This window comes from Cryptomeria japonica, chromosome 6 (assembly GCF_030272615.1).
Source record: "Cryptomeria japonica chromosome 6, Sugi_1.0, whole genome shotgun sequence".
Classification (NCBI taxonomy): Eukaryota; Viridiplantae; Streptophyta; class Pinopsida; order Cupressales; family Cupressaceae; genus Cryptomeria; species Cryptomeria japonica.
In genome coordinates, this window is record NC_081410.1 from 209748552 (window position 1) to 209762241 (window position 13690).

The 13690-nt window shown below is 41.4% G+C and overlaps 1 protein-coding gene across 3 annotated transcripts in view; it reads left to right on the forward strand.

Annotated features, from left to right (window-relative positions):
* LOC131069823 (uncharacterized) overlaps positions 1 to 13690 on the forward strand; it is a 179608-nt gene that overhangs the window by 62329 nt on the left and 103589 nt on the right. For all 3 annotated transcript variants that reach the window (XM_058005391.2, XM_058005389.2, XM_058005390.2), the window contains exon 3: positions 12864 to 13070. In XM_058005391.2, coding sequence (XP_057861374.2) covers positions 12864 to 13070 — 207 coding nt within the window. The remainder of the gene's footprint in view (positions 1 to 12863; positions 13071 to 13690) is intronic.

Here is a 13690-nt window from a genome sequence, read left to right on the forward strand (position 1 = left end):
GAACTGAACTACCAAAAATAGTCATTTGAGCTGAGTTGCATAATCCTTGCCAAGAATAGCACCAAAAAATGTTGGAAGACCAACTGCTCAAACTGACTTGTTGGAAATAGCCATCTGAATAGGCCAGCTGACATCCTGCTAAAAATAGAACTGCTAAAAATAGTACTTACTAAAGATAGCATACTGCTAAAAATAGTAAGTGTTTCCAAAGTGATTTTAACCACATTCTGAGTAGCCGTCCCACTTACTAAAAATAGTAAGGCAGGAAAAAGTCACCTGATGCAAATGCATGTCGAACCATCTTGAAGCTCTCTGAAAACCAAGAAGGAATCCAGAATCCAAACTGTCAAACTCCCACATATACCCCCTGAAAACACCAAAGAATCCTCCTAGAAAATAGGAAACCCTAATTCTCCTTTCCAAATAGCCTACGAGTCTCCAGAATAGGGCAATGGACCATTGAATGCACATCATTGAGAAGGGGACATTACAACTCACATTAACAATTAAAGCATTTGAATTTTGTTAATTTGTTTGTTGATTCTCTTGTGAAATCTCAATTCAAGTGTAATGGTATGTATTAAGCTTCTACATTTTCTATGGTGAATGCTTTATCAATGTTTAGATAGATAGATAGAGCTACATTAGTTCAAACCAATCCTATTAGATGGTGGATATGGCATGGAAAGGATACACTAATCTTGAGGATTCTTGTTTGTTGTGTCGTTTTCACACATCGCCCCATTGCAAATGGGGACCCCCACTTTTTATGCTTTCTAGGCTAGTTGTAGTGTCTTTTAGCTGTTAACCTTTGACTTGAGGAAGTATAGTGTCTCAGGTTGACTGGAGGTGATTAGGTTGTTTCTCTCCCTTTGGGTGGAATTGAGTATGGCTTTTCAATACCTTAGAAATGAACGATTGATGATGATCATTCCATTTGAACATCATCATTGGCTTGTGAAATCAGAGATGAAGTGTTGAGTTTGATCAAGGTGAATTGCCAATGGAGAGTGAGTGCTTGGAAGGAGGATAAGTTAAAGCCTAAACAATCATGAAACGACTGAGGGCAAGGTAATTGAATGAGCAAAATCAAACATTTGAGGTCATTTCCTTTGACCCCTTGAAATCCCGATCCAGCTTGAGAGAATGTCCTTTGACCCCTTTAAACCCCGACCTACCACTTCCTTTGCTTGGTCAAATTCGCATCTAGCTTGGGCACTTCCTTTGCCCCCTTGAAAGTCCGATCAGCTTTTGAGCACTTCCTTTGACCTCATAGAAGCCCAATCAAGGTAGGAGACACTTGAAATTTTGATTCAGGTTGATTATTTGATGTTTTTGCAGTGATTTGGGAGATCTTGAGCTTAAGTGAACAAGGTTGATTCATTTGATGTCATTGTCTTTGAATCACCACAATCCCCAACCTGCATGATGGCATTTCCTTTGGGGTGCCAAAACCACGAACTTCCTTTCCCCTCCCAAAACCCAAAATTCCTTTGCCTATCAAAATCCCCAATCTGTTTTAAGTTACTTCCTTGGTCCACTCAAAAGCCCGACCCTGCATAAAATCAGAAACAGTAAGAAATCAAACATATAAAAGTGAGGTCTTAGACATAACTCAGGCCTGAGACACAGAATCAGACTTTAAAGATGAAAATCAGAGATCAAACAGGGAAATCATTTACAAATTTAAAGAATGAAGTTGTTCTCTTCTATATCTTGATCAGGGTTTGTTTGTTTTTTCAGGTTATGAAGGTTAGAGGAGAGATTCAAGCTATGAAAAACTTAGCAACATTTGATGAGAATCAGCTCCAAGATGAAGGCTCATCAGTTCACATACAATATCAAGATCACACCGTTTGTGACTTCAGCATATGGAGGGTCCAAGATATTGCAACACTCCAAATCTCAAAGCTCATGCAAGGCAGCAGATATGATGACTTCCATCACAAAGAAAGACACTATAAAGCAAGTGTAGGGCGTAGCATCCAAGGAAGTTAACACACATACTTCATTCTTTCAACATTACACTCCAAGATAAGGGAGTATACACAACACAAGGATGTCAACATGCTTCATGAAGGGAGATATTTCATCACATAGAAGTGTTCCAAGTTCAAGGAAGCACAAGATTCACAAGAGTAAGCATGAGAGTGCATGTGCTAAAGAAAGAAAATTTTCAACTATCTTGAATTTCCTTCTAAAATCCAAGAATCATTGCTAGTATAGCAAGAGTAATCCGGGATGGATGAAGGTGATCAAGCAGGAAGATGATGCAATTTGGGAGTATCTCCCACCATCATCCTATTCTTCACTACGGGCACTTGGAAATGTTGAGTATCAAGAGATATGCCTCAATCACCTACTACTTGTGATGAGTTTAAAGGTGTACAACTAACTGAGGTGGCGCCTAGTAATCACCTATCCAATCACATCATTCTAAACTGAGGCGTCCAGATTCAATGCACCTAGCTCATCCATTGAGACAGATAACTACCACACGTGGGCACAAAGTTTGATGTAACTACCCTCATCATCGATTGGTGAATAATTCAATGAAGGGCATGTGTCCCATAAAATGTAATCTTATCATTGGTCAAGCATTAAATGCTTTGTAATGGGTGTAACAAACCGTAATTAGGGTTTCTATCTTTCAATCTTGGCCACAGATCCTGAATCAATCTGAGCCACTCAATGTAATGAGAGCACTATATAAGGCTCCACTTCTTCGCTTGTAAAGGTTAATAGTTTAATAGCAGATAATAGTTGATAGATGTTAGATAGCAAGCAGCTAGGATAGGGTAGGAGGAGAAGGCAAAGATTGTTGCCAAGACTTTGTGTAAGCAGCATATTAATTTCATTGAAGATATGGTGAACTTTATATGTTGATTCAACAATTTGCATGGTCTCTACTTCTCATTTAATTTTCACGTTGTTTAGATGTATGGAAGAACTTTGTGCATGATCAATGGTGAAATTCGTACATCCATACTACTAACACCTTGCTGATTGTAAAGTGTCTTGCATAGTCAACTGGATCCATCTTAGCCAAGCTTAACTTCAATTGCTACTTCTTCATCGATATGCATTGTCTTGATGGTATCTATGTTCCTGGTAGTGATTTGAACATCATATGCCTACCTTAGGAGATTGCACTAGGCTTTGTGGAGTTGTTGCTTTGCATGGCAAAGCAAAGTCTATTTTTGTTTCACCAAAGATTGTTCATTGCTCTTACATTCTTAGGATTAGAGTAGCTTCCTAAACCCTATCCTTTTTTCCCTTTTTTAATTAAGTTAGTTCCCACATTCCAACAATATTCAAGCATTCAAGTTTCAACGTAAGTCCCCTTGTGATTCCAACAATATCACATCAAACACACCGAGTCTATCCAAGAGCATGTCAAGACGTGACATTCAGAACCTTGGAGTCATTCCGTTTGATCATGCAATTTAGCACTTGGGAGGATTTTGTTCAAGAGAGGATAGAATACTTAGTATTTTATTCTGTGTTGCGTAGTTCATAAAAAACACAACAACATTGTCATCCACCTCCTTTATGAAAAAAATACTTTATGAAGAGGAATAGGCTTAGCTTTCAACCAGTGAAGAAATTGGTGGTCATGTGTATTGCATAGTGCTTTGCAACTTCAATATTGATAGGCTCTAGAATATTGGAAAGCTCTAGCTTTATAGTGGGAGGTTGATCTCAAAGACATTGCATAGATTGATGAGGAGGAGGCATAGGGAGGATTGGTTGGGGTTCCATTGGATGAGGCAACCCCTCATCGTGGTAATGATTAAAACTCAAGACTTCAATTTTTTTGCAATGTTAGCAAATGCTGATTAGGAGCAATGGCATATTTTCTACGTTTTATTATTGTGTAGTTGAAACTTGTAACATTTGAGAATTTTGTCATATTTTTTATATAATACATATGCACATAGATAATGAAAGAAGTTTATTTTTTTGTTGACTCTTGTGCAATCTCAATTGAACTCTAATGTTATGTATTAATGTTCTATAATGTATATGATGAATATCTTATCAATGTTATCATATGAATATTTGAAATTTTCAATATTTTTTCATTTTCCCTATTTTTTTAATAGCAATACTATTAATATTGTTCAGTAAAAATGATCTTCCCCCAAAAAAATCATCTTTGAAACATGTTCCTGTATCCTAGAAACTTGGTGGAAAACATAGGAAAAATGAAAATGATGACAAATTATTCAATTTTTTGCGTTAATGTCATTTACCAAGGTACTTTAAAAGTCTTTGTGTCCATTTTACATGATAAATAGATTATTAAAAAGAAAAATTGAGCATTGAATAAGAATGTTCATTTGAAAAAAGAAGTATAACAACAAATTAGAAAGCATTATAACTGATTGTATATAATTTGAAAAAACAAATTACAAGCTAAAAACTTAGACATCTTAGTCAAAATTATTCAACTTTTTTATTTTGATTGATTCACAACATCAAAATATTAGAACTATGTGAATGCTAAGTAACTTGCCTGTCTGCAAAAACATATAACATACATAAATCTTTGATTTTTCACAAAACATCTTTCTGAAGATTGGGGAAATTGCTTACCTGAAATGTGATTATAAAAACACACATAGGATAGCTCATAAATCAAAGAAATATAAACATCCGATGCAACCTCTGATCACTAATATTTTTGTAGATTTTGGACCTTATAGTGTGCTAATTAGCAAAGATGTAATTAGAGTTTGATACTAAAATAGTAGTACAGAACTCAGCAAAATGGAACTGAAAGCTTGGCATACTTGAAACTAGTTATGTGGCTAAAAGGGTGATGCATACCAAGAAACTATCAGGTGCCTTCTAAGTCTCCTTTTACAGCTTCAACAGCCTAAATAAGTGGGAGAATGGGTACAAAGTCCTTAGATCATGGATGGCTGAAAATATTTTTACTCAATCAACAACATACCTTTCATTAGTCATGTTGTAAATAAATTTTTGCAAGGTTCTTGTACACCCACAAATAAGCTTAAACCCTGGTGTGACTCTTAAATTGATAGAGGTACTTATGCACTTTAATATCATTTCATTCATCCAATTAAACCACTCAACTCATTATCACAAAGTGGTTATGATTAACTAAAGGAAAAACATATACACTTCGATGGCAGATACTATTGTAATGTCCCCTTCTCAGGCGTGATGTTTCAATTGACCGATGGCCTATTTCGGAGACTCATAGGCTACTCAATGGGTGAAACTAGGGTCTCCAGTTTTGGAGGTTGTTGTTGCTCGTGAATTAGAGTTTGGATCGCAGATTCTTTCTAGTTTTCAGAGGGCTTCGCAATGGTATGTCCGGCTTTGCATTTTGAGCACTTTTTGGAATTTACTATTTTTAGTAAATTCTATTTCTGGCAGTGGTCCTGATTATTTCAGCACAGTTGGTTCTCTTCTTCAGTTGGTTCAGTTGGCTTTGTCACTTTTGGCCTTGGGATGTTTTTGGAGAGATAAGTTCATTTCATTTAAATAATGTTATGTTTTGATGTTATATTTTAAAGTTGACCCCTTGGCCTAGCTTCATCACTTCAAGTTGTTTTAAAAGGTGGTCTTCAAGGGTGGACGCATCATGGGAGGGATTTAATATTTCCTAAGGTCTAAAATCTTGCTTATGAAAAGGGGTGCCAACTTTATGAAGAGAAGTGAATTAAAATAAAGGTTAATTAAAGTTTTTAAAAGTGGCGCCATCGCTTGGAGGAAAATTCAAATGTGAAATTAGGGCGCACTTTCTAGAAGCCTCTAGAGATTCCTTGTTAAGCTTATAAATGGAGGCCTCTTCCCTTCATTTGGCATCTGATGTCTATGGAAGTGTTACTCTGTCGGAATGGTATTGGGGTTGCTTCGAGGAGTGAATGCCTCCTAGCCTTGGCATTGCTTCTTGCTTGAAAGATAGCAACTAGTGGTGATTTAGTGTAGTTGTGAGAGTTTGTAGTGAGGATTGCATTGTAGCTTGATGTGTGCTGGAAGTGTTGCCGGGAATAATCATTATGTTATGTTGTTATATTATGTTTATGTTGTCGTCGGTAATAATGAGTTACGGCGGTCAGTTAGTTAGCCGACGGGTAGGTAGTTGGAGTCGTGACGGTTGTGTCGCACCCCTTCGGGTATTATATATTGTGTACCTTTTCTTCGAAGTATCATCATGTTAGTCGTGTCAGATGTAATGTGATAAGCACTTATTGTACATGGACTATGGAATTAATACAGAGGCTGGTTATTTAATATATTTCCATTATGTTCTATGCATTTACTTTCTGCATTTAACCGTTTACCCGAGAGGGCAAACATTTGGCGCTGTTGCCTAGACGTACCCGGGGATGGAAGACATGGATGGCGCACGGACACAACGGGCCTACCGTCGGTGAGATTGACCCAGAGGCCGACGACGCGCAAAGGGAACAATTGTCGTGGGACGCAGAGCGTGATGGCAAGAGGCGAAGGGGAAATTGAACCTTGTAATAATCCCGACACACTGCTGATATAAATTGTGGCCGAAAGGCAAAATAAAAAATAAAAATAATAAAAGTTTTTTTGTGTACATGGCGTGTGGTTGCTGTGTATGGAAGTGACTTATGCCCAATAGACTAAATAAGGACAAAAATAAAAAGATACAGAGTGATGAATGGGAAGTGGCACAAACCGCGTTGAATCTCAGACAGCAAATAGAACGAAGGCGTAGGCTAAGGCAGCTTGCCGAGGGACGACCGGCCGAGGGGTTGCTCGAAGGGAACCCAGGAGGTGTCACAGAGGTTGCGGAGGCAGAGATAGACGGAGAGAACTACACTGTCTACACTGTTGTAGGGCTGCCAGAAGGAGTCACGGAGGGTGCCGAAGGAGAACTCTACAGTTCGCCAGAATACCACCGTAGGGTAAGAAGCCGCAAAGAGTTGGTGGAACAAACAAGGCGAAGTCTAAACTTGATCGACGCTACCAGAGACTTGCTAAAGAATTTGTCCATTTCAGAAGACAACCGGAGGGAGACAACGGAAGGTGACGGTATGACCGAAGGTGCCGAGGGAGCACAAGGGTACCGTACGGGAGGCAATTTGTTTGGTTCGGTGTCAGCAAATTTTTCCGGAGGACCCACGAGTGGAGGTTCAGTTGCAGGAGGCGAAGGATTGCCAGGTACAAGCACACAAGGAATTAGAGGAGCGAGACCCAGCGGTGGGATGGCGAGTAAACAAAAATTGCCAAAGTTCACAGGGGAGGGCAAGGAAGACCCCTTACGGCACTGCCGTACATGTGAAACCATTTGGTCCGCCAACGGAGTAACAGACCAGGATGACTGGGTATAGCAGTTCCCAACCACGTTACGAGGAGTTGCCATAGATTAGTACTCCGATGTGGACAAGTAAAAAGTGGCCACGTGGGCCAATCTACAGAAGGAATTCACGGGGGAGTTTCGGTTGCTCCGTGATGACAATGAAATTGTAACGGAGATATACAGTACCAAACAAGGTACCAGGGAGAGTACGGGCATACAGTCGGAGGCTGAAAGAACTCTTGGGTAAAATGGAAAGCCAACCCGCAGATGGATTTAAGAAACGATGGTTCGTTGAAGGGTTGAAATCCTCCCTAGGAGGAAGATGAAAATTGTACCCCCGACGTCATATGACGACACTTATAATAAATCCTGGAGAGCGAACACAAAACATCAAAGAAGAAGAAAAGTAATAAATCCTCATCCGAGGATGATGACTCTTCACAGGAAAGCAGTAGCGATGACGAGGTTGGCAAACGGGTGCAAGCACTCCAGAAAGACATGGAGCGAATGAGAAAAGAATTCAAAATAATGAGAAGCACTGGTCGGAACGAAGGGGACATATGGTGCACTGAGTGCAAAGAGGAAGGGCACACAAAGGGTACTTGCCAAAAGAAGGCATTCTGCGAGATTTGCCAAGTGATGGGACACTCCACCAAGGAGTGCCCATACAACATGAAAACCCGAAGTACGCAAATGAACCAGGTGCTGTTCATGGAGCAGGCCACAACATCCGCACCAGTGGGTACCGGCCAACATACTAACACAATGGCATCATCTGGAGGATATCGGGACAACAGACGCAGCGGCGGAAGGAATAGCAACAATAACAATAACGGAAGCCGTATCCAGTATGACGCCAAGGGCCGGCCAATTATCCAATGTAGGGCCTGTAATCAGTGGGGGCACTTCGCCCGTGATTGCATGAAGGAAGCCACCCCTCAGCACCTCTGCCGTTGGTGTGGGCCAGGCGACCATGAGGACGCAAATTGCCCGCAGGCAGGGGTTAATCTCCTCAACATTGAGAAGGCTGAGAAGACTGGTGAGAAAGAAGTACTGGCGATCACCCACGCCCAGACGAAAAAAGCCACTTATCTCGACCCCCGTACAGAGAAGGAGAGATTACGGGAGGCAAAGGCCAATATTGAACGTGAGATGACGACCGAACGATGGGACAACGAGGTGGCGAGTACATCATCCCGTATGGAAGCGGAAAATAACATCATTGGGCAAATCTTGCAGATAGAGGTGCCGATAAAGGTAAAAGACCTTCTAGACTCTATGCCACAATTGAGGACTGCCATCCTCACCAATGTGCAAAGCACCGTAGTGTTGAGTGCACCACAGGTAGGGGTTCTCACCACCGCATTATCGAGTGCACCACAGGTAGGGGTTCCTGCCACCGCATCGTCGAGTGCACCATAGGTACGGGTTCCCGCCACTGCATCGTCGAGTGCACCACAGGTAGGGGTTCCCGCCACCGCTTCGAAGAGTACACCATAGGTGGAGGTTTCCGTTAGCCCTTCGACTGACCCGATGTTACTAGCCTAGAGTAGTGGTAGACACCTAGCTGTGGTAGAAATGGGTATCCGTGGGACCATTATGAAGGACACCATTGTGGACGGGGGATCTGGGGTGAATGTGCTACCAGAAGAAACATGGAAGCGGCTGGGGAAGCCCACCTTGTGGCCACCCACATTCAACCTGGTGGGAGCGGACCAACACGACATTAAGCCACTCGGCCTGTTGATGGCCCAGCAAGTGATAATTGGTACGCAACCATTCTTGTTAGATTTTGTGGTTATTCCCTTGAAGAAGAAAGGCTATGACGCCATCCTGGGGAGAGCGTGGTTGATCAATGTGAGGGTAAACCACAACTGGAAGAAAAATACACTTTCCATGGAGAAGGGAGGGCGGAAATATACCATTGACCTACACACCTAAGATGTCGGCGAAGAGCTCGCCTCTTCCGACTCGGACTCAGAGGACTCTAATAAAGGGGAAGGGGGTCCCGATGAAAGCAAGGGCAAGAACGCGATGGAGCCGAACAGTGAAGGGGTGCTCAAATTGGAGGGATGTTCTGAAGATGAGGTATGCTCACTTAACGGGCTCTTCCACTAGCAAATGGAGGATTACGAAATGTTCCAAAGCTACAGGTTTGAAGTAGAGGAACCAGAGCAACCAACAGAGGTGTACCTGCCGTAATACAAAGAATATTGGAAGGGAGACGCCCCAAACCCTGGCGACGTAGATAATCTGAAGAGTGTTGGCAATGATTGGAACCCTGTGTGGAAGACCGCAATCTTCAAAATCTTTGTTATTCTTCTTCTTCTTATGTATGGGAAGGAGACCGTGGTCCCTGTAGAATTTGTGGTTCCAGGTCTTCGGATGGCCATGGAAAATAAACTTGCCACCAATAGGTTCAAATTGAAACCCTACCACGAGAAGCGCATAGGGGACCCGAGAGGCCGGAAGGACACCCGGGAGTTCGGAGGGGGACCCGAGAGGATGGAAGGGGACCCGAGAGGCCGGGCAGGCGATTCGCCAGGCACAGGACCAAAACGGGAGACTCTCGGGCGAGGCAAACCGAGAAGGATGAAGGGTGATCCCAGAGGTAGGGAACTCGAGCCGAAGACTCTCTAGACAACATATAAAAAAAAATAAAAAAAAATAAAAAAAATTGAAAAAAAAACCGTACAGTCGTATGACAGTGACCGTACAGTCAAAAAAATTTATTTAAAAAAAAAAAAAAAAAGGGACGGACCTATGGTGGGACCACCGTGCAGTGGTAACACCGTACGGTGGACACTGGCGGTGGCACCCGCAACTACAAAGCCGCACAGCATGCAGCCCGCAGCCGCACAACTCACCCGCTCGCACACTCACGCGTCGCACAGCCATGCAACCGCACAAACACACATGCAGTCGCTTCATCGTCAGTGGTCACTGTACGGTTGAACTGCGTTGGGCGTGTGGAAGGAGGACCGTATGGTGTGCACAGTCGGTATGTTGGAGGTGTGTCCGTACGGTAAGAAGGGTGTCGACTGCACGGGAAGGTGGCCGCACGATCAAAGGTGCCAGTGCTGTTGTTGACTGTATAGGGAGGTTGTATGGTCGGGGTGCCATCGGAGACATTATAGTGCCAAAAAAAAAACAAAAAAAACGACGACGACCAGATTTAAAATTATTCGCTGGAGTTTGAAGCCAGGACACTGGAAATTCAGAGTGGAAAAGAAGGGTTTTTGGCATCTTAAAATATCACTGAAATGCTGTGCGCCATGGACTTTCGTATGGTTCTGAGGGTTGTGGTTGTTCGTACTGTGAGAAAGAAGCCTGCAGCTAAGCATTGGCGGGGAAGCCATAAGTCGTAGAGGGAGACGGATTTGGAGGTTGGGAACAAATAGAGTTTGAGGGAAGGCATTGCAAGTCTGCGCAGTTGTATGACACTAGGGAGTTATTCAGTTCAGTTTTTAGCCTTTGGGGAGTGTGATGGAGGATTTGAGGTGTCCCCTAGCATTTGTGCCAGCGGATTGTGGCCACCTCCAGGCATGACTGGTACGCTTTGAGGAACTCGGAGTATGTCTCGGCTGGACGTGAGGTTGCCTTGGTGGATGCACAGAGGGCTCGGGACGAGCTGACCCCCTGGTTGGAGGCAATAGTCGCGTGAGACTTAGTTTAGCATACCCAGGAGTTGGATGCCGGGAGAGCAGCACGGGTGGCTATCGAGGACAAATTGGCTAGGGAGAGAGTATCATTTGAGTAGCAGTTGGTGGAAGCTGAGACTGAAAAACGTGTTTTGCAGACAAGTTTGGGTTAGGCACAGGAGGACTGTGATGGCAAAGGAAGCAATATTGGTGAATTCCGCACTTGAGCATCGGATGGTAGTAGAAAAGGGTTTTTAGGCGAGGACGCAGCAAGTGTATAAGATCCGGGCTCGACTGGCGTCAGTAGTTCCTGCCGTTCATCTCTATTTTATATTAAGTCGTTGAAGTCAACTTCTTTTCTTGGGGGAGATGATGTTGCCGGGAATAATCATTATGTTATGTTGTTATATTATGTTTATGTTGTCGTCGGTAATAATGAGTTACGACGGTCAGTTAGTTAGCTGACGGGTAGGTAGTTGGAGTCGCGATGGTTGTGTCGCACCCCTTCGGGTATTATATATTGTGTACCTTTTCTTCGAAGTATCATCATGTTAGTCGTGTCAGATGTAATGTGATAAGCACTTATTGTACATGGACTGTGGAATTAATACAGAGGCTGGTTATTTAATATATTTCCATTATGTTCTGTGCATTTACTTTCTGCATTTAACCGTTTACCCGAGAGGGCAAACAGGAAGTTCGGTTATTTGCATTTCATTTCATTTTTGGGAGTCGCGGTTAGCAGGGCAGATTTGTAGTTTCACTCATATAATTCAAAATAAAAACATATTCATTCTTGGTATTGCATATTTCCTCTTGTTTTGGCTGGGCGCACCTTTGTGCAAATTTGCAGATTCTAATATGAAGTGTTTTATTTTATACAGAAGAATCGCCATTCTTGCCTGGCGTCACTGCTGGGAATTGCCTTGGGGTTCATGTTAAATAATCTGTTGGGTTAATGTCTGATTTCTTGGTATTGGTTTGTTCGCCTCCTTCATAGGAAGCCATTGCTTTTGGTTTTGGGTCATTCAGACTAGTATCGAGAGAGTAATGAGCATTTCAGTGATTCCATGTGTTGCTGATTAAGCATTTCAAGTGCAAGTCTGTCATAAATCAGAATATTAAGATTGATCCTTGAGTAGAATTTCTTGGACTTATCATTTTTGTTAAGCCCGGGAGAGTCTTCTATATTGTTGCAGCATTGTATAGTCTTAATCTTATGATCTTGGCAAGCATTCACTATCATATTGTAAGTTGAACAGTAGTACTGGCAGCATTTCTTCTCATTTTCATTTCATGCTTGTTATTTACATTTAATTCCATTTCTAAGTTCTTAGCATCTCCGCCATATGGTAGCTCCATTCCCACCCTGGGTTTGAAAGCACATGCTTGGTGTCGAGTTTTCCTTCCAACAGTTGTAATTGTAAAGATCCTCTGACCATATGTTAGTCCACCTTGGGCACATTCTTGGTTAGAGTTGCTTTCAGAATGCTTTAAGACCCTCTGACCATATGCTCATGCCTTGCCCAACCCGGGATCCTGGTGTACATTCTTGGTTAGAGTTGTATTCCGCATTGTTTTGGTTTAAGTGCTAACCCTAATGAATGTGTGTTGCATTACTTTTTGTAATTGAAAAATTGAAAAAATTGGTCTGGGATATTTCAACTATCCAATTATAGTTAAGCATTGCTTGATGTGTAGGTTCTTAGATATGCCTTTAGTTTTCAGTGTAATTAGAACATTGTAAAAATAACTGCTCTAAAATTAGTTGTTTGTAGTTGTACATTCAACATTGCCTTTACAGATATGTGCCTGATATGAGAGAAATAAATTATGTGTTCATTCAATCTTTTTTCTGAGTTGTTTAATTGGTAGTTAGTTAAGGAATAATTTTTTTCAACTGTTGTCAGCATTTTACAGACTTTTCCATTATTATACTTCTCTTTGGATCGCTGCTTGGGTCAATTCAACAGTTTGGAGAGGCTGGTGCTATTGGGGTCGAGGGTCTCTCACACAAGGTACCCCATTGGTTGATGGATAGAAGTGGGAGCCTTTTGATGGCACTTGGCACAATATTTATTTCATTCCCACTTTGCCTTCATTCAAGACTTCAAGAGGTAGGTTTGAAGTTGAAATATTTATGTATTTATGTTGCTCATTAAGAATGCAGTATTTCATACAAAGTCACTTTTAATAAGGCTTGATTTCTCTTCTTTTTAAAGGTTAGGATCTCTTCTAGAAGCTATTTTTATTGCATTATAAAGGTTTCCTTTATGTAGTGAATATGTTCAATGGCTGAGTTTTAGATTTAAAAACTTGGAATATGAAGGATAAATTGAAAATGATTGTGTGCAAGATAGAAGCATCTTTCATCAGAACAATACACCTCTAAAATATTTTTAAGAAGATCATCTCTAGCAGTCCAAGTTGTTTCAGCAAGACAATTTCTTTAGCCCAATGTATCTTTAGTGTTCTGATAATTTTATAATTGTTCTATGCAGACATGATTGTGAAAGTTGTATGATAGTTATTAGTAGTTTTCTCAGAAAACAGATGGCTGTTTATTAATAAAATGTTGGCAGCTGAATTCATGTAGTCTGACAAAGTTCTCATTTAATTTTAAAATTTCTACAAAATCACCCTACTTCCAAGCATTATTGGTTGCTTATTATTTTGTATAATAGTGGTAAATTTTTGCATAAACTGTAAGGTAAACAATGTGATATATATAGAAGGC